This window comes from Ananas comosus, linkage group 1 (assembly GCF_001540865.1).
Source record: "Ananas comosus cultivar F153 linkage group 1, ASM154086v1, whole genome shotgun sequence".
In the NCBI taxonomy this organism is placed as follows: Eukaryota; Viridiplantae; Streptophyta; class Magnoliopsida; order Poales; family Bromeliaceae; genus Ananas; species Ananas comosus.
Window position 1 is genome coordinate 10987333 of NC_033621.1, and position 21440 is coordinate 11008772.

At 36.5% G+C, this 21440-nt stretch overlaps 2 protein-coding genes across 4 annotated transcripts; one reads left to right on the forward strand and one right to left on the reverse strand.

Annotated features, from left to right (window-relative positions):
- Positions 1478-8752, forward strand: LOC109716072 (inositol-tetrakisphosphate 1-kinase 3-like). 3 transcript variants are annotated; one of them, XM_020241386.1, is made up of 11 exons: positions 1776-1863; positions 3392-3473; positions 3671-3703; positions 3924-4027; positions 5105-5225; positions 5610-5702; positions 6686-6805; positions 6891-7067; positions 7185-7240; positions 7315-7399; positions 8499-8752. In XM_020241386.1, exons 5-11 carry the CDS (start codon positions 5183-5185, stop codon positions 8591-8593), a joined length of 669 nt encoding a protein of 222 aa, XP_020096975.1. In that variant the 5' UTR covers positions 1776-1863; positions 3392-3473; positions 3671-3703; positions 3924-4027; positions 5105-5182; the 3' UTR covers positions 8594-8752. The 3 variants fall into 3 exon arrangements, with proteins under 3 accessions (XP_020096956.1, XP_020096975.1, XP_020096966.1); XM_020241367.1 differs by lacking the exon at positions 3924-4027 and having other exon boundaries at positions 1478-1852; XM_020241377.1 differs by lacking the exon at positions 3924-4027.
- LOC109716085 (50S ribosomal protein 6, chloroplastic) lies at positions 10249-10915 on the reverse strand. The gene has a single exon (XM_020241399.1). The coding sequence runs from the start codon at positions 10818-10820 to the stop codon at positions 10482-10484; it is 339 nt and encodes a 112-aa protein (XP_020096988.1). The 5' UTR covers positions 10821-10915; the 3' UTR covers positions 10249-10481.

Consider the following 21440-nt stretch of genomic DNA (forward strand, 5'->3'; position numbering starts at 1 on the left):
ATTTCAAGTTCAAATCAAAATAAAAAATAAAAAAATCAATTTCTAAATTTAAACTTATATTTTAATTAAAAATTAAAGTTAGCAAATTAAATTAAATTTTGAACTAAAATATAAAATATAATTAAAGTACTTTCGGAACAAGCATTCATCTCAAGGTCCATTTGGTTCACAATATTTCAAATTCTTATGAAAAAATAAATTTTTAGAATTTAGATGCATCCAATTTGGATGTAATTTTAACTTTAGTATTTGGATCTCTTTTTACAATTTCAAATGTAGCAGTTACATACTAATGCATTACATTCTCATGCAATTAAAACTACACTTCAGTAGTGAATACTTATAACAAAATACTAAAAATTGTTAACACATCAACGGCCTATTAGAGGATCCTTTATAGGGGACCTAACATATTTCCTATTTTTTAAATAATCCCTTTAAATTAATATGTTTCAGCTTCTAATTATAACTTTAATTACGGTCAAATCCTAATTAACTGTCTTAAAATTTTAAAAAAATAGATAGTTGAATTAAAATGAGTTGATTAGGATTTTTCTAGTTGAATTAAAATGAGTTGATTCAACTATCTATATTTTAAAAATTTTGGTTTTTCTTCTAATATTTTAAATTTAAACGCGCCAATTTATTTCTCCATTTATATCATAACAATCCAGCTCGCTAGTATTAATAACTCGTCCGGTCTAATTATTTGAATGAAGATCACCGATTCTCATATTTTTAATCATAATTCGTTTTTCATCTGATGTGAAACCATTGAGATGTTATACACTCTCTTTTTAGACTCCGACAGGGTTGGTGGATCTCACACTTTCGGCTGATATTGATCTATGATACCAAATATAACGACCCAACTAGTAATACTAATCATTAATTATGTTCAAATTATCGGCCCAAAATATTAAAGTTTAATTATTAATTCTAATGATGATTGCTATAATCCTCTCGTTCTCTCATAAATTATCTGATATAAGTATACATATGAGTCCGACTACCATACTTTTACAAGTATATGCTCCTGTGTACACATAAGGTTTCGGTCGTCAGATCTACCCCTTTGATCATTTCTATCCGTTAGATCATACTATTCAACCAATAGCCCACTTAATCTTAGGGGACCACTATCATCCTAACCGTATATATCTTCATCCAATGATTGAAAATTTATAAGTATAAAAAAACTTATACTCATAAGAATATAGTAGCCCTAGCTGTATACATATACTGTATTTATAATTACATCCAATCAAGCTGTGGGTACACAAGGGCCAAGGCGGAACAATGACAATGGTGTTTTTGTACACGTGGCGATTGACAACAAATAGGGGTATAATCGTAATTGAGGAAAAGGGTGAGGGGCATTTTCGGTAATTCGCATTCGTAGTTGAGAGTGATCCTTGGGCTTCGCCTACAAATAAGCCCTCGCCCCGCGCCTTCTTTCTCTCTCTACTTCTAACTGTTTCTCTCTCTTCTTCACCGCGTTCGAATTCTCTCTCTCCTCTCTCTCTCTCTCTAGGGTTTTGATCCCACGAAGCCTCTCCATTCTCGCATCCCGATCCCGGGAGGGGCGATTCTAGGGTTTCCGCCGTTGATCACGGATCCGTTGCGTGGTTTCTGAGGGTTTTGATCGGGGGAGGTTTGGGGTTGGGGGTAGGGATTTGATGAGGTTCGACGGGGAGATCCCGCTCTGGGATGAGGAGGAGGAGGAGGAGGAGAACGAGAGGGTCTCGGCCATGGCGTGCCCCACGCCGCCCCAGAAGCTCGTCGTGGGCTACGCCCTCACGTCGAAGAAGGTGAAGAGCTTCTTGCAGCCGACGCTCGAATCCCTCGCTAGGTAAATTCGTGGTAAAACCCTAAAAATCTCGTGACTTGTACCTTTGCTTAATCAATTTACCCAACATTTGTGCTACTCTCTTTTCCCTGTTTTATTGGATACCTTTTAATCGATAAAAGGTTATATTTTTCGCCACTTTCATGTTTTTCCCGTACAAATCAAGCAAAATAATTGATAAAATGTTACGGAAACCCTATACTTTCCATACTTTGGGGAGGATTATCCGGAATATGTTCTTTTATTTGAGGAGATTATCCATCAGTTAATTAATTAATTAATTAATTAATTCAAACTTAGTAGCTTCTAATTCTTATATTAAGTTGACTCAGCGAGGAATTTCCCAAATGAATTGATAATTTCAACTTGATACCCTGATCTATCGATTCTTAGATTGTATTCTGGAGTATCTGGAATCTGGGTTTCTCAGTTGGAATATTCTTGTGCATTTACATCACCAGGGTCAGGACAGGGACTTGTGAATTAATTATGCTTGTTACCCCGGACGTACAGATATATTTACTGCATGTTGTGTTTCTTATGTCACATAAAAATATATGGCTTCTATATTGCAGAAAAACCCCTTACACTTTTGGCTGTTTCGCAAGTACCCTCGAGCATAAAAACTTGTATTGATTTCAACCCTGTGCTTTGTCACTGTGTCAATTTGGCCCAAAAAGTTTGGGATGACGGTTGAATTTAGATGCAAAACTTCACTCTAATGTTTTAATATATTACGTTGCTATGTTGGTTTTATGTCTGAACACTTTTGCTGCCATTGCTACGTGCATAATGGATCTAAAATTAGAGAAAAGAGTCTCCTGTATCAGAGCTTTCAAAATTGGTTGTTATCAGATAATTTATCTAAATTATCTATTATCATTGTCATCCACCAATTTGTTTTCGTGTAGTTTTGCATTTGAAATCATTTATCATTCCAGGTTTTTGGAACAGTTGAAAGTGTTAGTTAAAATTGATGCATTCTTTTACACAAGGGAGTAATTCAAACGCAAACTGAAGTGCGAGGGTTATCTTTTTTCTTTCATAATTCAACCTTTAATACATTGCATATTTTGCTCTGTCAAGTTTTGGATTAGGTATGATAGTAATTGGAGGCTATAATATCATCTATATATGTAGCCTGATGACATCATGGTTTTGGTAAATTTATGCATGTATGTATTTATTTATTTATTTTATATGGTCAATAGTACTCTCATAATTTTATTTACTGGTTAAAATTTGTTTAATTTACTGCACAAGATTCATCCTCTGTGATGATAGGTTTCTTCATCTTTTCAAGGACACCGTAAAGATGACTGAAAATAAGTTTAGGGTATTTTTGTTTATTTGTTCTTTGGTCAAATTTTTGTAATTTCGAAGGACATATTCAGAGAGTCCTTTAATTTTTTGACATGTCCTGTAATGAAGTCTTTGTTTTTTTTTCTTTTCACTATAGTAGTTAAATGTTTTTTTTCGTTTAATTAAACAGTTAGAAACTGTAATTCCTTGTGTTTATTTGGCCTTACAAAATTGATGCAGGAAGAAGGGCATTTGTTTCGTTGCAATCGACCAAGGCCTTCCTCTTTCAAAACAAGGTCCTTTTGACATCATTCTGCACAAGGTCTGCAGTTTACTTTTATTGGATGTGCTTGTCTTTTTTCCGTCAGTTGCATATCTTTTCCAGTCTTTGTTCAAGCATGCTTCCTTTTTTGGAAAAGCTAATTAATCTGTTTTGTACTTTTATAGCTATGAATATTTAATGAACCTTTAAGCAATTTGGGCCTAATAAGCTTCTTTATCGGTTTTTTCTTTTTTCAGTTAACGGGAAAAGATTGGCAACAGATTCTAGAGGTTTGTGTTTCCGAGTACTTTGAAATGTTCATGTTACCTTGAGTGTCCTGCTTATGCATTTGTTCTTCCACTTAATATGACATACCAAGCTTTAAATATATATTACTATGATATGATTGCTAGGTCTCTTCCAAAGGATGGTCAATTATGATCTGGCTTTAAAAGACACGCTGAAAGCTACTAGCTTTTAAAACTTATTTGCTTCTGAAATAATTTGCAGAGTGCTTAGGTAAATGTTGAAGTCTCGACAATTCAACATCCGAGGATTGTACTTCCTGAGACCAGCTAATCTAGCCTCTGATATCATTTCTTGGTGACTTTCAGGTTTAACGCATTTAATTTGGATTTAAGCTAGGCATGCCCAGTAGCGAGGTTTTTTTGAAATGAATGATTACTTGGGTGTTTGAAACATGTTATGAGTTCTATTGAGCACCTTTTCACTCTATGAAATTTTGACCCCAAAAAACATTGAAAATTAGCTCACCCAGTTATCATAGTTTTCTGGATTATTGATGCTGGATGTATTCAATGTGCTCTAATCTGTAATTCTGCTAGCCTAATTTGTTTATCTAGTATTTACGAAATGTCCCTCTTCTTTTATCTCATATGTTGTGAACTCTAAAGTGCCGCTGGACAATACACTAAATTGAATAATCTTGATACTTAAATATCTTGAATTTCAATGCACCTAGTTATATTTTGTGCAGTTCCAATATATATTTGCTTATTGGATATTCTCTTTTTTATGTTCTTTAACAAAAAGGCATAACTTATGTTGAATTCCTCATAATCTTCATGTTCTTGAAGATTTGTGGGTTGCTCGCGCTCCTGTCAGCATCTAACTTCTCTGTTATCATTAAGAAATGGAAAACATCATAAAAAACTGTTAATCAAAAGAAAAGGAAATCAAGCATGCCCGAAGCAGGGAGGTACCCCTGCCTCACAATCCGCCCTTGCACAATTCTGTATGTTTATCTTCTGTACTGTGGTGCATGCTTCTATCAGCACTTGTCTAGAGCTCAGGGGGTGCTTCACTAAGTAGTGTTAGTGTGAAAATGCATAGAGCCTTCCAATCCTAGCAGTTTTTTTTAGCATCCCCAGCACATATTTATGCTCTTCAATTAAGTTATGCGTATCCTTGATAGGATTACTTTGAATTATTTTGTAACACTGCACCTTATAAGTACTTGATATAAAATCGAGTATTAGAACAATACTTGTCTGTCTTGGTAAAACATATCTTAAATGATCAACTGATCCTTTGTTTTTTTTTCTTTGTTCTTCTGAATTATGCTTGAAATTCTTTTACTATAATGCGGTTGATGGCAGTTAAATCCATCTTTAAGTTACTGTTTTCGAAAAGAATTGTTGTTTTGATGTTTCCTTTGTTTTAAATTAAAGGATTATCAAGAAGATCATCCAGAAGTGACCATCCTTGACCCACCCGATGCTATACGACATTTACACAATCGCCAATCGATGCTTCAGGATGTAGCTGACTTAGACTTAGCAGATTGGAATGGTAATTCCATTAAGATTAATCTTCCTTGAGCGTAGGCAACTATTTGAAGCATTCATCCTTTTTCATGGACATGTTTTCTATTTCTTGCTAGCTGCTATTATCTATAGATACCACTAGTCTATCAAAATTTGAATAAGCTCTTCAAAAGGCCAATGATTTTGTTATTGAAAATAATTTATTGTTTTAGTAGGTGTTCCAAATTTGTGACCATTGGTGGAACTCGATGAATATTTAGTCATTGATTTTTAGAGTATCTTTTGACCTTGACTGTCCTACTTTTGTGGCGTCTCAAAATGAATATCCTTTTATGTTGGTTGGAATAGATTTAAAGGTTTGCTTCTGGTTTTGATTTTCTTTATGAGGTGACTGCATGGTGCATTTCAGGTAAAGTTGACATTCCTAGGCAACTAGTTATTACCAAAGATCCATCTTCAATACCAGCTGCAGTCACAGAGGCTGGACTAACACTACCTTTAGGTAAATCTTCTATCGATTCGTCTATTTTATTGTTTAGCTCTATTTTACCGAGTTACCTCCTGTAAACAATGCCAGCTGTAATAGATAAACCATGAAGAGGCAGTTTTGTTTCTATTTGGTCTGCATATGTTTATTTTATAGTATAGTTATGCTGGTTAAGTAGCAAATCTCAACTCTCTTGTTTGGTGTCTTCTAATTAGTGAGGAACTTTGTTTTTGCTGTGAATTCGGCAGTAACTAACCTAAACAACTCCATGAGAGTTCTCATCCAAGCCCTTTCTTGTAAGTACAACACCTTTAGGCCAATTCACCGGATCACTACTGAGATGTTAAGACCTCTTTTTCCTTTTTGTTGTTTTCCTAAGAGCAAATGAACCAGTAGATGGATTTTGCTATTTTCTGTGATTGTTGGTTACTGGTTAGCTTGTGATATGTCCAAACGAAATGCAGAATGACATCTTTGCAAGAAGACAAGAAGTGAAAAAAAAAGTAAATTTGTTTTTGTTTTCTGTTGCCAATCAAATCCCATAAATTGCAAGGAATCCACTATGTAGAATTGTGTTGAGAAAAAAACAAAGAGGAGGGAAGTGGTGTCAAATGAGGCCTAAATTATTTACTAATTGTTGATGCTGTAGGCAGACTGACAGATAGACTGTATAGTATTCCAGCCTAGTGACTGGTTTTCCGACTGATAAATTGTATGCTATTCGTAGACAACTATGACCGACACCAAACATATAGGCTCAACTGTGCATAATACATGCAATGCTGTATTCAGCTGTTGTTCTGATTGTACATTTTAGGTTGTTCCAAGACCTTGACCGTCATTTAATACACAAATGCTTATTCATATAACTGGTATTTGTTGTGTACATGTGGACTGCACATTAAATATTCAAATTTCAGTGTTATGATGGTACCCATTTTCATTTTTGAATCGAAGAAGAAGATCGTACTTATGCGTAAACCATCTATCTTCTGCAGTAGCCAAGCCATTATTGGTTGATGGAAGCGAAAAGTGCCATGAATTAGCTCTCGCTTACGATCAGTTTTCCTTGTCAAAGCTCGAGCCACCTTTGGTTCTCCAGGAATTTGTGAATCATGGTAAACTTGGAACTACTACCATTTTGCCTCACACCGGTGGATAATTGGAACATTTTATTGAATTCAACTTTTGTTGTATTTACAGGGGGTGTTCTATTTAAGGTGTATATTGTTGGGGAAAGTGTTAGGGTTGTGCGCCGTTTTTCCCTTCCTGATGTTAATAAGAGTGAATTGTTGAATAATTCTGGTGTTTATCGGTTTCCGAGGGTTTCTAGTGCTGCAGCTAGCGCAGATGATGCAGATCTTGACACTAGTGTTGCTGGTATGGTTCATTGTGACGCTTTCCCCTTCTCTTTGACTTTCTGATACTAGCAAAAGAGTTCAATTCAAATTCTTGTTGGTTTAAAATTGAAATATTTGCTTTCTTTTTTGTATACAGAACTTCCTCCAAGGCCACTGCTCGAAAGTCTAGGCAAAGAACTTCGTCGACGGCTGGTATATTACTTTCTATTTCAGGATTATACATTTATCTTTTATATATTATCTGATCACTTGTCTTATATGTGTAGGGACTTAGACTGTTCAATATAGATATGATCAGAGAGCGCGGGACGAGAGACCGGTTCTATGTCATAGATATCAACTATTTCCCTGGCAAGTCAACACTATTTGCTTATAATATGAAATGCAATGCTCATTTTCATTCCACATATCTTTTTACTGTTGCTCTTCCTTTTTCGAACTTGACCCGCATAGTTGTGTCTGTTAATAAAGAATAGGCTTGCGAGTCTCTGATAAATGTGGATGATTGAGTAAAAGTTTGTTATCCCTACCTCTGACGCATGTAAAGTTCATTAATGGCATTGGTTGGTTCAAATTTTCCGGTTTGCTGAAACTTACCTCGAACTGAATAGCCCCTTTAAGACGAGAGCTTTGTGCAGCAACTTCTTGTCAGTCTCGGGCTGAAGATAAATGATCTAAGAAACAGAAAGCCTTTCTGAAATCTTATCCTATTCTTCTTCCTATGCTAAGGGGGCCTTCGCGTTCATACTTACATAAAATAATCTCTTATGAAAATTCTTGTTCCAAACCAAGGATTTAGTGCTGTGCCTCGGAATCGTGCCGGAAACTTGCCGGCACGGTATGGCACGGTGCATGCCGATGCGTGCCGGTCAAAAAAATTTTTGTGTGCCGACACATAATACTATGAAATATTTATTTTCTTTAGCAACAAAATATTCTAACTATTTATTATGCCTTTTTATCATATCTTTTCAATTTTATTGAGGAAATTACTTACTAATTTAAAGAATATAGGGTTTTAAGCTGTGCTATCAATACGGGGTCTGTATCGTGCCGGTATCTTATTGGCACGGTATGGCACGGTGGATACGGCCCGTGCCGATGGGCACTTAAAACTTTGTTCCAAACCTCAAGTCGAAATACGAAAGGGAGATCAAATCAAATTAATCGGCCAATAGATTTATCTTGTAGTGAAAAGCCTTTCGCATTATTATGTCGTGGAAACGTAATTAATTTTGGAAGACGTAGTCTATAGAAAGCGATTGAAATGTATTATTTGCCCTTGAAGCATTAAATTGATTGACTAATAATGTTCCGCCAAATGATATGATTTCTGCCACTACAAATGCCAGCCATAAATGATTGCTACTGCATGACAATAAGTTCAAGCCAATGCCCTCTCATAGAGCTTTTCTTTTTCAGCTTTTTAAAGTGTTTGTTGTTGTTGCAGGATATGGTAAATTGCCAGGCTATGAGCACGTATTCACGGACTTTCTCCTAAGCCTAGTGCAGAGCAAGTACAAACGGCGCTTGGCGAACAGTTAAACACGACGCGTCATACGACACATAAAATTCCCAAAGTACCCAGAAATCCACCTCTGCACATACTCCCAACAAGAATTCCCATGTACATAGCGGGGATAGTTCCGGTGGGTGCTTTAGTCGCTGCGAGCATAACCTCCCTCCTCACCCTTTGAATTCACTGAAGTAAGCTCTTCTGCCACGAATGTATGCAATAATATCTCCTTTAATTACAAGCTTCTTAACCTTAGGTTATTTCGTGTTTTAAGTTCCTTTTTGGAAATTTTGATAAAGAAGGTTGTTGATTACTTTTGCTACGCTCATAATAGCTGATATAAACATACAGAAAGCGAATATGCGATTAGCAAATGTTTGAATGATTAGACATCTGAGAGATAATATGTGGCTGTTGTAGTTTGATATTTCTAATCTTGCATTTACTGTAATAGTAGCCTGATATCATTGCATGTTCCTTATCCGAAGCACTCCGTACTCTCTTTTTGTTTATATTTGAATTACTTGATATCCTGGCAGTGTTCTTTGTGCTAATTATTTTTTAAGAAATTGCTTTGATGTAATATGTAAATGAATGGTGATAAAATGCTTTCGTATGTGTGTGGGGGTTACTCTTACCAGATTCTAGTAGGAACTAAAGCAATCCCTTAACCTGGGTTATATATATAGTAATGATTTTGATGTAAGGGAGTAGTAGTAGTAGCAATATAGTTGTTTTTGGGTTAATTATGTTTTTTTTTTTTCTTGAGTAAAAATATACATAACTTATCTGAACTATGGGCTATTTTGAGTTGGCTATCTAATCTGTCAAAATTTTAATTTGACTATCTAATTTTTAAATTTGCTTAATTTGAATCGGTCAACAGCATTTTGATCTCAGAATTTGAACGCGCCGTTTATCTTTTCAGGTTTAGATTGTGTACTTTATGTAACTCTTGCAATTATAAATTTATTAAAATAAGTAAAATTCGCTTAAATATTTAAAGTCGGAATATTGTTGATTGATTTAAATTAAACAAATTATAAGGTTGGCTGGTAAAATTAATTTTGTATAGCCAGATTCAAAATGGTCCATAATAGTGCTTCTACCTTTTTTCCTTTTTCCGTTCGCCCTTCTTAGCTATCTTTGGTTCTGATGATTGATTAGCTGTTTGCAAACTGAGGTGGATGATGGTTTCCGCCTCAACCTCGCATCCTTTCAAAGATGTTTGATCAGATCTTAATTTTTGAGCATTCAGGAAACTTACCAGCTGCATCTCCCAAATCAGCTTCTGTTTCTTAGAGCCATCATCCAATGAACGCTATTAGGTAAATGAAGTTAGGTTGAAAGCATATAAATATAAAGATATATACTCTCTCTCTCTCACTTAGATCATTGCGATATAAGCAACGTATATAACACACAATTTTTCTGTAATTCCAAACGGACATGCGAGAGAGGCTCTGGTTGGAAAAATTCTAGAACCTCTGGTTTGAAAAATTTTAGAACGTAACGGATGTATTGATGATGTGGCGTAACAAATTAATTAAATATTTTTTTTTAGAAATATATGTTCCATCATGATTATAAAAAAAAATATTTTTATTGTACTTTTGTCTGAAAAAAAGAAATGTGATTGGCATGATAGGAATGATAGGAATGAAAGGACATAATACATTACATATTTGCAGAAATACATTAAATTATGCAGAGGAGCTGCTGCTGTTTCTGCTACCAGTCATTCCCTTTCTCATTGGCATAACATCAAACACTTCATAGGCAATTCTCAAATCAAATTAAACAAGCATCAACTAACAAGGCAGAGAAGGCAAATCAAATTAAACAAGCATCAGCAAACAAGGAGGAGGAGGAGGAGGAGGAGGAGGAGGAGGACACAACAACAAGAAACAACAAACCCTAGAAATTGGGAGCGGCAACGGGTTCGGCTCCGGGTTCGGGTTCGGATTCGGGTTGGGCGGGGTCGAGGAGGGTCCAATCGGGGGGGAGAGTGGGGAGGGGAGGGTAGGGCGTGGGGCCCTTGCGCTTGACGTCCCAGGGCTGCGTCTTCTTGGGGCGCGTCTTCATGTGGTGCGACGTCGCCTTCTTCTGCGGCCGCGACGAGCACTCCACCACCGCCATTCCCGGCCCCAAACCCTCCTCCTGGTTCTTACCATGCTTCTTGCTGCTGCTGTTCTTGTTGTCGCGTACGGCGCCGACGACGGAGGCTCGCCAAATCCCTGCGGCGATCGACGCCATTGATGAGCTCCGAGGAAGAAGAAGCAGCAGCTCAAGAAGAGGATAAGGTTGTGGTGGTGATTTTGAAAATGGATACGGAAATGGGGGACGGAGTTATCAATCAAGCCAAACAAAATTGCCTAGTAGAATAATTATATGTGGTGGTGGTGTACTGGTGAACTGGTGAACTGGTGATCGGCCGCGTCATCTCTAAAACGGGTTAATTAATGGATATTGGAGCTCCGCATGAGTTCACCTGCCCGTTTATGCCTACCCGGATCCGATCCACCAAATCGGCTTGACCCGAACTCATTGACTCCTCAACCAGCCGCACGAATCGTAAAGCTACAACATTCTATGTAAACCTATATATATATATATATATATATGTAGAAATGTGTGTGCATATGTTTGCAACGCAACACAAACATTTGCACCACGTAATTAGGAGAGATTAATAAAAGATTTAAAAAGCACGCACGTAGAAGCCATGCAAACGCCGAGCTCCACGTCGTCGGTTTCCTCTCCGCCGCCCCGCGCCGACGCAGACGCCGACCCCGTGCCCGGCGCTGACTTCGGCCACCCGTTGCTGCCGCACCTCCTAGACCAGGCGACAGCGGAGATCCGGCCGCCGCTGCTGCCGGAGGCGCCGCACGAGGCGCAGCTCCCGGTGCTGGCGGCGGATGCAGCGGCCGCCGAGCGCCCCCGCTTCGGGGCTCTGGCATATCGTCGGCGGCTGCTGCGGCTGCGGCAGATTCTGGAGCGGTACCAATGGCAGGCGCGGCAGTCGCATGCGCGGCGGATGCAGGCGCGGCGGCTCTTCTGGGAGCTGCAGGCGATCGCCGAGGAGGAGTGGGTGGGTCGGCGGCTGATGAGGGTGGCGCACGACGAGTTCAACCACATCGCCACCGCCCCGCCGCGGCACAACAACTAGGACGTACGTGGCCGGGGACGACGAGCGAGGACGAGGACAAGAACAAGAATTGCGTGGCCCGGGCCGTGAGGATATTGTTTTTTTTTCTTTTCACATAGGATTTATACCAATCCAATTCTTTTCGGATTTTATACTACTACTTCTTACGTAGGAGGTAAATACAAATACCTGCTCAAATTCGTTCCATCTGTACCATTCCATTAATTCATACTAATTCGATTCTTTTTACGGAGGATTTATACCAAACCAACTTCGTTTCGATTCTTTCAATCTCGTTTCGTGCATTTCTTTATCCAGCGTAATCTAATTTTAAGTTCCATCAAATTCAAATTCGTTCGGTTTTCGTATTACGCCTATTGTGCTCATTTGCGCAATTTGAATTTTGGTAATGTCATAAGAAATTAACTTTAGCGTTAACAAGATCATATTAAAAAATTTTACTTTCATTTTTTTCAAATCGATCGATCTTGTCCCGTTCTGAGATGTTCCCTAATATTTCTAATTATAGAAAATTTTTTAGTTATTTTAGTATTTTTTTAGTTATTTTTAATAAAACAAAATTAAGGTTAGCTTATTTTATTTTTATTGTTCTCTTTCTCCTTATTTCTCTATCTCTAAGTGTATCTTTTTTTAAGACAGTTCGATATCCTTTCGAATCATCGAATGGATCATTTATTTCTATCGATACAGTCGAATCGAATCACATTCTCAACTGCTATTATTTTATGTTTATACAATATAAACTTTTTATAAAGTTAATGGTAAATAATTTTCAAATTTATTTTATCATAGTTTCTAGCTTAAATTTTCTAAATTGTTGCAAATAAAAATTTAGTTGAATAGATGCTTAAGTTATCTTAGTCATTATGACGTTACTGTTTATCATATTATTGCATCACTACTAAATTAGCGACACATCATTATTTATTTAACCGCGTAAATTAAATTGTAAGGCTTATTTCCATAATTTGAAAAATCTGAGTTAGAAATTGCAATAAATTAAATTTGAGAACGTATAAAATTATATGAAACAACCATAGTTCTCTAAATGCTCAAGATCATAAAGAATGATATTTTTATATTTTTATATTTAGCACTTTCTTCCGGTTTGGGCTCAATTTTTATATTTTTCATATTTAATATTGTGTCTCAAGAATTTTAGATAGACCCATGACGTGAACTTATATTAAATCAAATAAGAGAAAATTAATTAGATTACATTTTATATTTAGTATTTCTACTCAAATCTGGGCTGATGTGAAATTAAATTAAATTAAATGGGATGAAATTAATTGTGATAGCATTTCTCTTATTTGATTTAATATATTAATCAGTGAATTCAATGATGAATATATCGAATATAATGATTTCATTAATTTTTAATTAAATTAAATTAAATTAAATTAAATTAAATTAAATGGCTAAGAATTAATAGAAATATTAAAATATAATATAATTTTAACTGTGCTAACAAAAAAAAAAATCACTTTAGAAAAGTTAGAAGACGTTTATAAAATAAAGAAAAAACATCAACTACCACCTCTATAGTTTAGTGCTTTCTCATTTTAGTATCTTATAATTTTATTTTTCTCTTTTTGTTATCCCTTTTATTAATTTTTTTATCATATGGATCGGTGATAAAATTAAAATTATATGGTACTAAAGTAAAAATTCAGTAAACCACATAATACTAAAGTAAAATTAAAATTATATGATAGTAAAGTAAAAATTCAGTAAACCACATAATAGTAAAGTGAATATTCAATAAATTATAGATCGGTCATATAAAGTTTTTTTATATCATTTAACAGATGTGCTGACTGAAAAAGAAAAAATGAAACTACAGGTACTAAAGTGATATATTTTAAATTATAGGATATCGGAATGAAAAGGTGCAAATTTATCCTAAAATGAAAGTTGATAGAGCTATTTCTAAATGAGATATAGTGTAGGGATCTCCGAGCAATTTTACCTTGAATACGTGAGTTGGATGAGATTTAAAGGGAACCAGTGTAAATATCTATCCCAGTTCCTGGAACTTAGACAGGTTGTGATGTATATATAGGGGTTATTCGTTACAGCATGTCTACGGGTCTATGAATTATGAGGCGTGTGAGAATAGCATCTTTTGTGTTCGTATTTGGATCGCTGCATTATTTATAAGAATTTATTTTAAGATCAGTTGGTTGAAATCTTTCTCTTCTGAGAATAAATTTTTAATTAAGTCATGGATAACATATATGCCCTTTGATTACAAACTTATTCCAAAACAAAAGAAAAAGAAAAGAAGTTAATTATAGAGGTAACATCAAAATCCTGCATTCACTTTATTCGCAAGGTATAGCAATTGTTTGGCAAATTGATGTAACCTCTTTCATTCAAATTTTTATAGATGATGTNTTATTCATGTTTTTTTTTTAATCTTTTTTAGTAAAAATTTACAAAGCTTATCTGAACTAATAGATTATTTTGATTTTGCTATCTAGTTTTTCAAAATTTTAATTTTACTATCTAATTTTTAAATTTGCTTAATTTGAATCAGTCAACAGGATTTTCACCTCATAATTTGAATGCGCTATTTATTTTTTCAGGTTCATATTGTGTACTTTATGCAATTCTTGCAACCGTAAATTTATTAAAATAAATAATTCGCTTAAATATTTAAAGTCAAAATATTATTGATTGATTTAAATTAAACAAATTATAAGATTGGATGGTAAAATTAATTTTGTATAGCTGATTAAAATGGTTCATAGTGTCAGTAGGGCGTGGGATCAGAAAAAAAAATATATATTATATAATTTTTCTGTAATTCCAAACGGACGCATGTGGGAGGTTCCGGCTGGTAATAACAGCAATTGATAGAATTGAAGGACATAATATATCACATACATGCAGAGGAGTTGCTTGTCACGGCTTCAGTGTTTTTGTTCGTAAAGCCCGCGCGGCGCCCTCCTTCCTACTCGAAGATGGACAAGTTTTCGTCCCTGTTGCTAGTCCGGACCTTCGCGTCCTACGACTAAGTATGCAAGAGGAATGAGAGAGAGAGAGAGGCAGAAGTTCACTCAAAAAAACTATGTACTCCACTACTTAAAAAAAGAGATTACAACACAAATACACTCCCTCTTGTGTGTTTTGGTCTTAGCCAAACCCCACTATTTATAAGTCTAAGAATACAATGAACCTAGCCACATAACTTACCCACTAGCCTACTCATAATGAGTCCTCATAATACCCAAAAGTCACCATATTAACTCTTGGTTGTTTTGTAATCTTTAAGCTTTCATCATTGATGAAAAAAATTACAAAATCCTTCATTTCCCCACAGCAGGTTGGGTTTGGGTCTCCATGACAATCCGATTCAACCCGTTTTCACTAGTAGAATTGGGCCAAGGACTAAGATTGCATAGCAATTTCGCTAAGTCCCTAACATGCTGCTGCTTCTCTTGCTGTTACCGGCCATTCCCCTTCTCATCGGCATAGCATCAACACCTCATAGGCATTTCGCAAACCAAATTAAACAAGCATCAGCAAACAAGGAAGAGGAGCAGGAAAAAACAACAACAACAACAACAACAACAACAACAACAACAACGATAATAAGAACACCAGCACAAGAAACCCTAGAAATTGGGAGTGGCGACGGGTTCGCCTCTGGCGCCATTGATGAGCTCCGAGGAGGAAAGAGCAGGTCAAGAAGAAGAAGAGGAGGAGAAGGTGGTGGTGATTTTGAAAATGGATACGGAAACAGGGACGGACTTATCTCAGCTCAAGCTTGGCTTGAAATTAATTTCGATTCTAAATTTAGACTCAAGCTCGGCTTAATAAATTCGAGCCGAACACAAGCTCTAACTCGCCGAAAATCGAGTCGAACGCGAGCCGACTTGCTCATTTGCCAGCCCTATGGGCGGAGTTATTAATCAATCCAAATAGAATAATATATGCGGTGGTGGTGAACTAGGGATGGGCCAAATCATCTCTAAAACGGGTTAATTAATGGATATTGGAGCTCCGCATGAGTTCACCTGCCCGTTTATGCCTACCCGGATCCGATCCACGAGATCGGCTAGACTCGAACTTATTAGACTCCCCCAACCAGCCGCACGAATCGTAAAGCTACAACATCTTATGCAAACCTCTCTCTCTCTATATATATATATATATACATGTACGTATGTATGCAACCACACAACACAAGCATTTGCACCACGTACGTACGTAATTAGGAGTGATTTGAAAAAAGAAAGATCAAGAGCGCGAACGTAGAAGCCATGCAAAGGCCGAGCTCCGCGCCATCGGCCTCCTCTCCGCTGCCCCGCACCGACGCCGGCTTTGGCATCCCCCATCCGTTGCCGCCACGCCACCTAGACCCAGCGGCAGCGCTGATCCGGCCATTGTTGTTGCCGGAGGCGCCGAACGACCTCCCGGTGATGGCGGCAACTGTGGCGCAGCTGGCGGCGGAGGCGGCGGCCGCCGAGTGCGCCGGCTTCGGTGCTGCGGCGTACCGTCGGCGGCTGCAGCGGCTGCGGCAGATTCTGGAGCGGTACGAATGGCAGGCGCGGCGGTCGCAGGCGCGGCGGTCGCAGGCGCAGCGGCTCTTCTGGGAGCTGCGGGCGATCGCCGAGGAGGAGCGGCGGGGGCAGCGGGTGATGTGGGTGGCGAACAACGAGTTCAACCATATCGCCGCCGCCGCCCCGCGGTACAACAACTAGGACGTACGTGGCCGGGGACGACGAGCGAGAACAAGAAACAAGAACAAGAATTGCGTGGCCCGGGACGTGAGGACATTTTTTTTCATTTTTTTTTCACATAGGATTTATACCAATCCAATTCTTTTCTTCGAATTTTATACTACTACTTCATACGTAGGAGGTAAATACAAATACCTGTTCAAATTCGTTCCATCTGTACCATTCCATTAATTCATACTAATACGATTCTTTTTACGGAGGATTTATACCAAACCAATTTCGTTTCGATTCTTTCAATCTCGTTTCGTGCATTTCTTTATCCAGCGTAATCTAATTTTAAGTTCGATCAAATTCAAATTCGTTCGGTTTTCGTATTATGCCTATTGTGCTCATTTGCGCAATTCGAATTTTGGTAATGTATAACAAGATCATATTCAAAAATTTTAGTTTCGTTTTTTTAAAACCGATCGATTTTGTCCCATTCTGGGATGTTCCCTAGCTAGATTAGGATATTTCTAAATTATATATGGAAAAAATTATATTATTTTAGTATTTATAGAATTAAGGTTAGCTTTTATATATATGTGTGTGTATTTTATGGTTTGAAGAATAATGAGAAAATTAGTTGTTTAATTAATTATATTTTCTTTCTTGTTCTCTTCCTCCTTATTTCCCTACCTCTAAATATCTCTTTCTTTTGATCACCTCGAATAGATCGTTTATAACTATCGATATAATAGAATGGTATCACATTCTCATCTATTATATATATTGGGTTTATACAATATAAACTTTTTATAAAGTTATGGGTAAATAATTTTCAAAATTTATTTTACCGTAGTTTCTGGTTTAAATTTTTAAATTATTACAAATTAACTAATACAGACTAATTTAGTTGAATAGATACTTACGTTATCTTAGTCATTATGACGTTACTGATTATCATATTATTGCATCACTACTAAATTACCGGCACATCATTACTTATTTAACCGCGTAAATTAAATTGTAAGGCTTATTTCCAACAATTTAAAAAATCTGAGTTAGAAATTGTAATGAATTAAAATTTGAGAACGTATAAGATTACATGAAATAACTATAGTTCTGTAAATGCTCAAGATCGTAGAGAATGATTTTTTTATATTTTTATATTTACCACTTTCCTCGGGTTAATTTGGGCTCAATTTTTATATTTTTCATATTTAATGTTATGGCTCAAGACTTTGAGATAGACCAATGACATGAACTTAAATTAAATTAAATAAGAGAAAATTAATTAAGATTACATTTTATATTTAGCACTTCTCTTCAAATTTGAGCTGATGTGAACTTAAATTAAATTAAATAAGAGAAAATTAATTAAGATTACATTTTATATTTAGCACTTCTCTTCAAATTTGAGCTGATGTGAACTTAAATTAAATTAAATAAGAGAAAATTAATTAAGATTACATTTTATATTTAGCACTTCTCTTCAAATTTGAGCTGATGTGAACTTAAATTAAATTAAATAAGAGAAAATTAATTAAGATTACATTTTATATTTAGCACTTCTCTTCAAATTTGAGCTGATGTGAACTTAAATTAAATTAAATAAGAGAAAATTAATTAAGATTACATTTTATATTTAGCACTTCTCTTCAAATTTGAGCTGATGTGAACTTAAATTAAATTAAATAAGAGAAAATTAATTAAGATTACATTTTATATTTAGCACTTCTCTTCAAATTTGAGCTGATGTGAACTTAAATTAAATTAAATAAGAGAAAATTAATTAAGATTACATTTTATATTTAGCACTTCTCTTCAAATTTGAGCTGATGTGAACTTAAATTAAATTAAATAAGAGAAAATTAATTAAGATTACATTTTATATTTAGCACTTCTCTTCAAATTTGAGCTGATGTGAACTTAAATTAAATTAAATAAGAGAAAATTAATTAAGATTACATTTTATATTTAGCACTTCTCTTCAAATTTGAGCTGATGTGAACTTAAATTAAATTAAATAAGAGAAAATTAATTAAGATTACATTTTATATTTAGCACTTCTCTTCAAATTTGAGCTGATGTGAACTTAAATTAAATTAAATGGGATAAAATTAATTCTGATAGCATTTCTTTTTAGAAAGAAAGGTACCATATATATTGTGCTAATAGTTTTTTAAGAAATTGCTTTGATGTAATATGTAAATGAATGATAATAAAATAAAATGCTTTTTTATGTGTGTGGGGGTTACTCCTACCAGATCCTAGTAGGAGCTAAGGCAATCTTTAACCTGGGTTATATATACATGTATAGTAATGATTATGATGTAAGTGAGTAGAAGTAGCAATATAATTGTTTTCGGTTTAATTATGATTTTTTTTTTTATCTTTCTTAGTAAAAATTTACGAAATTTATCTGAACTATAGGTCATTTTGAGTTGGCTATCATCTAATCTTTCAAAATTTTAATTTTACTATCTAATTTTTAAATTTGCTTAATTTGAATCGGTCAACAGCATTTTGACCTCATAATTTGAATGCGCCGTTTATTTTTTCAGATTCATATTGTGTACTTTATGCAAATCTTGCAACCGTAAATTTATTAAAATAAGTAATTCGCTTACATATTTAAAGTCAAAATATCATTGATTGACTTAAATTAAACAAATTATAAGATTGGATGGTAAAATTAATTTTATATAGCTGATTCAAAATAGTTCATAGTGTGAGTAGAGCGTGGGGTCAGAAAAAATATATATTATATAATTTATCTGTAATTCCAAACGGACGCATATGGGAGGTTCCGGTTGGTAATAACAGCAATTGATGGAATTGAAGGACATAATACATCACATACATGCAGAGGAGCTGCTTGTCACGGCTTTACCGTTTTTATTCGCAAAGCCCGTGCGGCGCCCGCCTTCCTACTCGAAGATGGACAAGTCTTTGTCCCTGCTGCTAGTCTGGATCTTCGCGTCCTACGACTAAGTATGCAAGAGGAATGACAGATAGAGAGGCAGAAGTTCACTTAAAAAAACTAAATACTCCACTATTTAGAAAAAAAGATTACAACACATATATATATACTCCTTTTTGTGTGTTTTGGTCTTAGCCAAACGCACTATTTATAAGGCTAAGAATACAATGAACCTAGCCACATAACTCACCCACTAGCCTACACATAATGAGCCCTCATTATACCCAAAAGTCCAAAAGTCACTCTATTAACTTTTGGTAGTTTTGTAATCTTTGAGCTTTCATCATTGATAGGAGAAGTTACAAAATCCTTAATCTCCTGACAGCGGGTTGGGTTTGGGTTTGGGTCTCTATGACAACCCAATTCAACCCGTTTTCACTAGCAGAGTTGGGCTAAGGACTCAGATTGCATAGCAATTTGGCTAAGTCCCTGACATGCTGCTGTTTCTCTTGCTGTTATCGGCCATTCCCCTTTTCATCGGCGTAACATCAAACACCTCTAGGGACGTCAATGGGTATGGATACCCGAAATATTATCCGAACCCGAACCCGAACGGGGCGGGTTTATCCGAGTTAAACGGGTATGGATTCAGTTATGGGTATGGAAAATAAAAACCAGACAGATATGGATACGGGTATGGATTTTGTATTTACCCAACCCGAACCCGAACCCGAACCCGAACCCGAACCCGAACCCGAACCCGAACCCGAACCCGAACCCGAATAAATTATACATATACATAATTTATTTATATAATATATAAAATATTTAATAATTTTTATTCTTTAGATCTTTATTCAACAGTATGGATTTTTAAAACCCACCGGGTCCGGGTTCGGATTTCGGGTTTTTTATCGGGTACGGATATGGGTATGGATTTTTAAAACCCGCCAAGTTCGGGTCTGGATACAGGTTTTAATTTGGTTTTCGGGTTCGGGTTCGGGTTCGGATTTTTAAAAATCCGACCCAAATCCGACCCGTTGACATCCCTAAACACCTCATAGGCATTTCGCAAGCCAAATTAAACAAGCATCAGCAAACAAGGAAGAGGAGCAGAAGACGACGACAACAACAACAACAACAAACAACAACGATAATAAGAATATCAGTGTGAAACAACCGTTGTACTCTAAAAGTTTAAACTGTTAGAGAACGGTGTTTATATATTTTTATATTTAACATTCTTTCTCATGTCTGGACTCGAAACTCTTTAGTTGGCCTGTGACGTAGGCTTGAATTAAAGGGGAGAAAACTAATACGCAAGGAGTCTGGCATGACTCTAACTCAGGACCTCCTGCTCTGATACCATGTGAAACAACCGTTGTATTCTAAAAACTTAAGCTGCTATAGAACGGTATTTATATGTTTTTATATTTAATAACCAGCACAACAAACCCTAGAAATTGGGAGCAGTGACGGGTTCAGCTCCGACGCCATTGATGAGCTCGGAGGAGGAAGGAGCAGCTCAAGAAGAAGACGAAGAGGAGGAGAAGGTGGTGGTGATTTTGAAAATGGATACGGAAATGGATATTGATAAATGTGGCGGTGAACTGGTGATGGGCCGCACCGCATCTCTAAAACGGGTTAATTAATGGATAGCTCCGCATGAGTTCACCTGCCCGTTTCTGCCTACCCGAATCCGATCCACGAGATCGGCTTGACTCGAACTTATTAGACTCCCCCAATCAGCCGCACGAATCGTAAAGCTACAACATCTTATGCAAACCTCTCTCTCTCTCTATATATATATATATATACATGTGCGTATGTATGCAACCACACAACACAAGCATTTGCACCACGTACGCACGTAATTAGGAGTGATTTGAAAAAAGAAAGATCAAGAGCACGTACGTAGAAGCCATGCAAAGGCCGAGCTCCGCGCCATCGGCCTCCTCTCCGCGGCCCCGCACCGACGCCGGCTTTGGCATCCCCCGTCCGTTGCCGCCACGCCACCTAGACCCGGCGGCAGCGCCGATCCGGCCATTGTTGCTGCCAGAGGCGCCGAACGACCTCCCGGTGATGGCGGCGACGGTGGCGCAGCTGGCGGC

Bases quoted from the DNA above. Each gene is read 5' to 3' on its own strand.
- LOC109716072 (XM_020241367.1), top strand. From the start codon at position 1,680: ATGAGGTTCGACGGGGAGATCCCGCTCTGGGATGAGGAGGAGGAGGAG. The intron at 1,853-3,391 runs GTAAATTCGTGG...AAATTGATGCAG, and splicing joins ACGCTCGAATCCCTCGCTAG to GAAGAAGGGCATTTGTTTCG. The intron at 6,806-6,890 runs GTAAACTTGGAA...TTGTATTTACAG, and splicing joins CCAGGAATTTGTGAATCATG to GGGGTGTTCTATTTAAGGTG.
- LOC109716085 (XM_020241399.1), bottom strand. From the start codon at position 10,820: ATGGCGTCGATCGCCGCAGGGATTTGGCGAGCCTCCGTCGTCGGCGCC.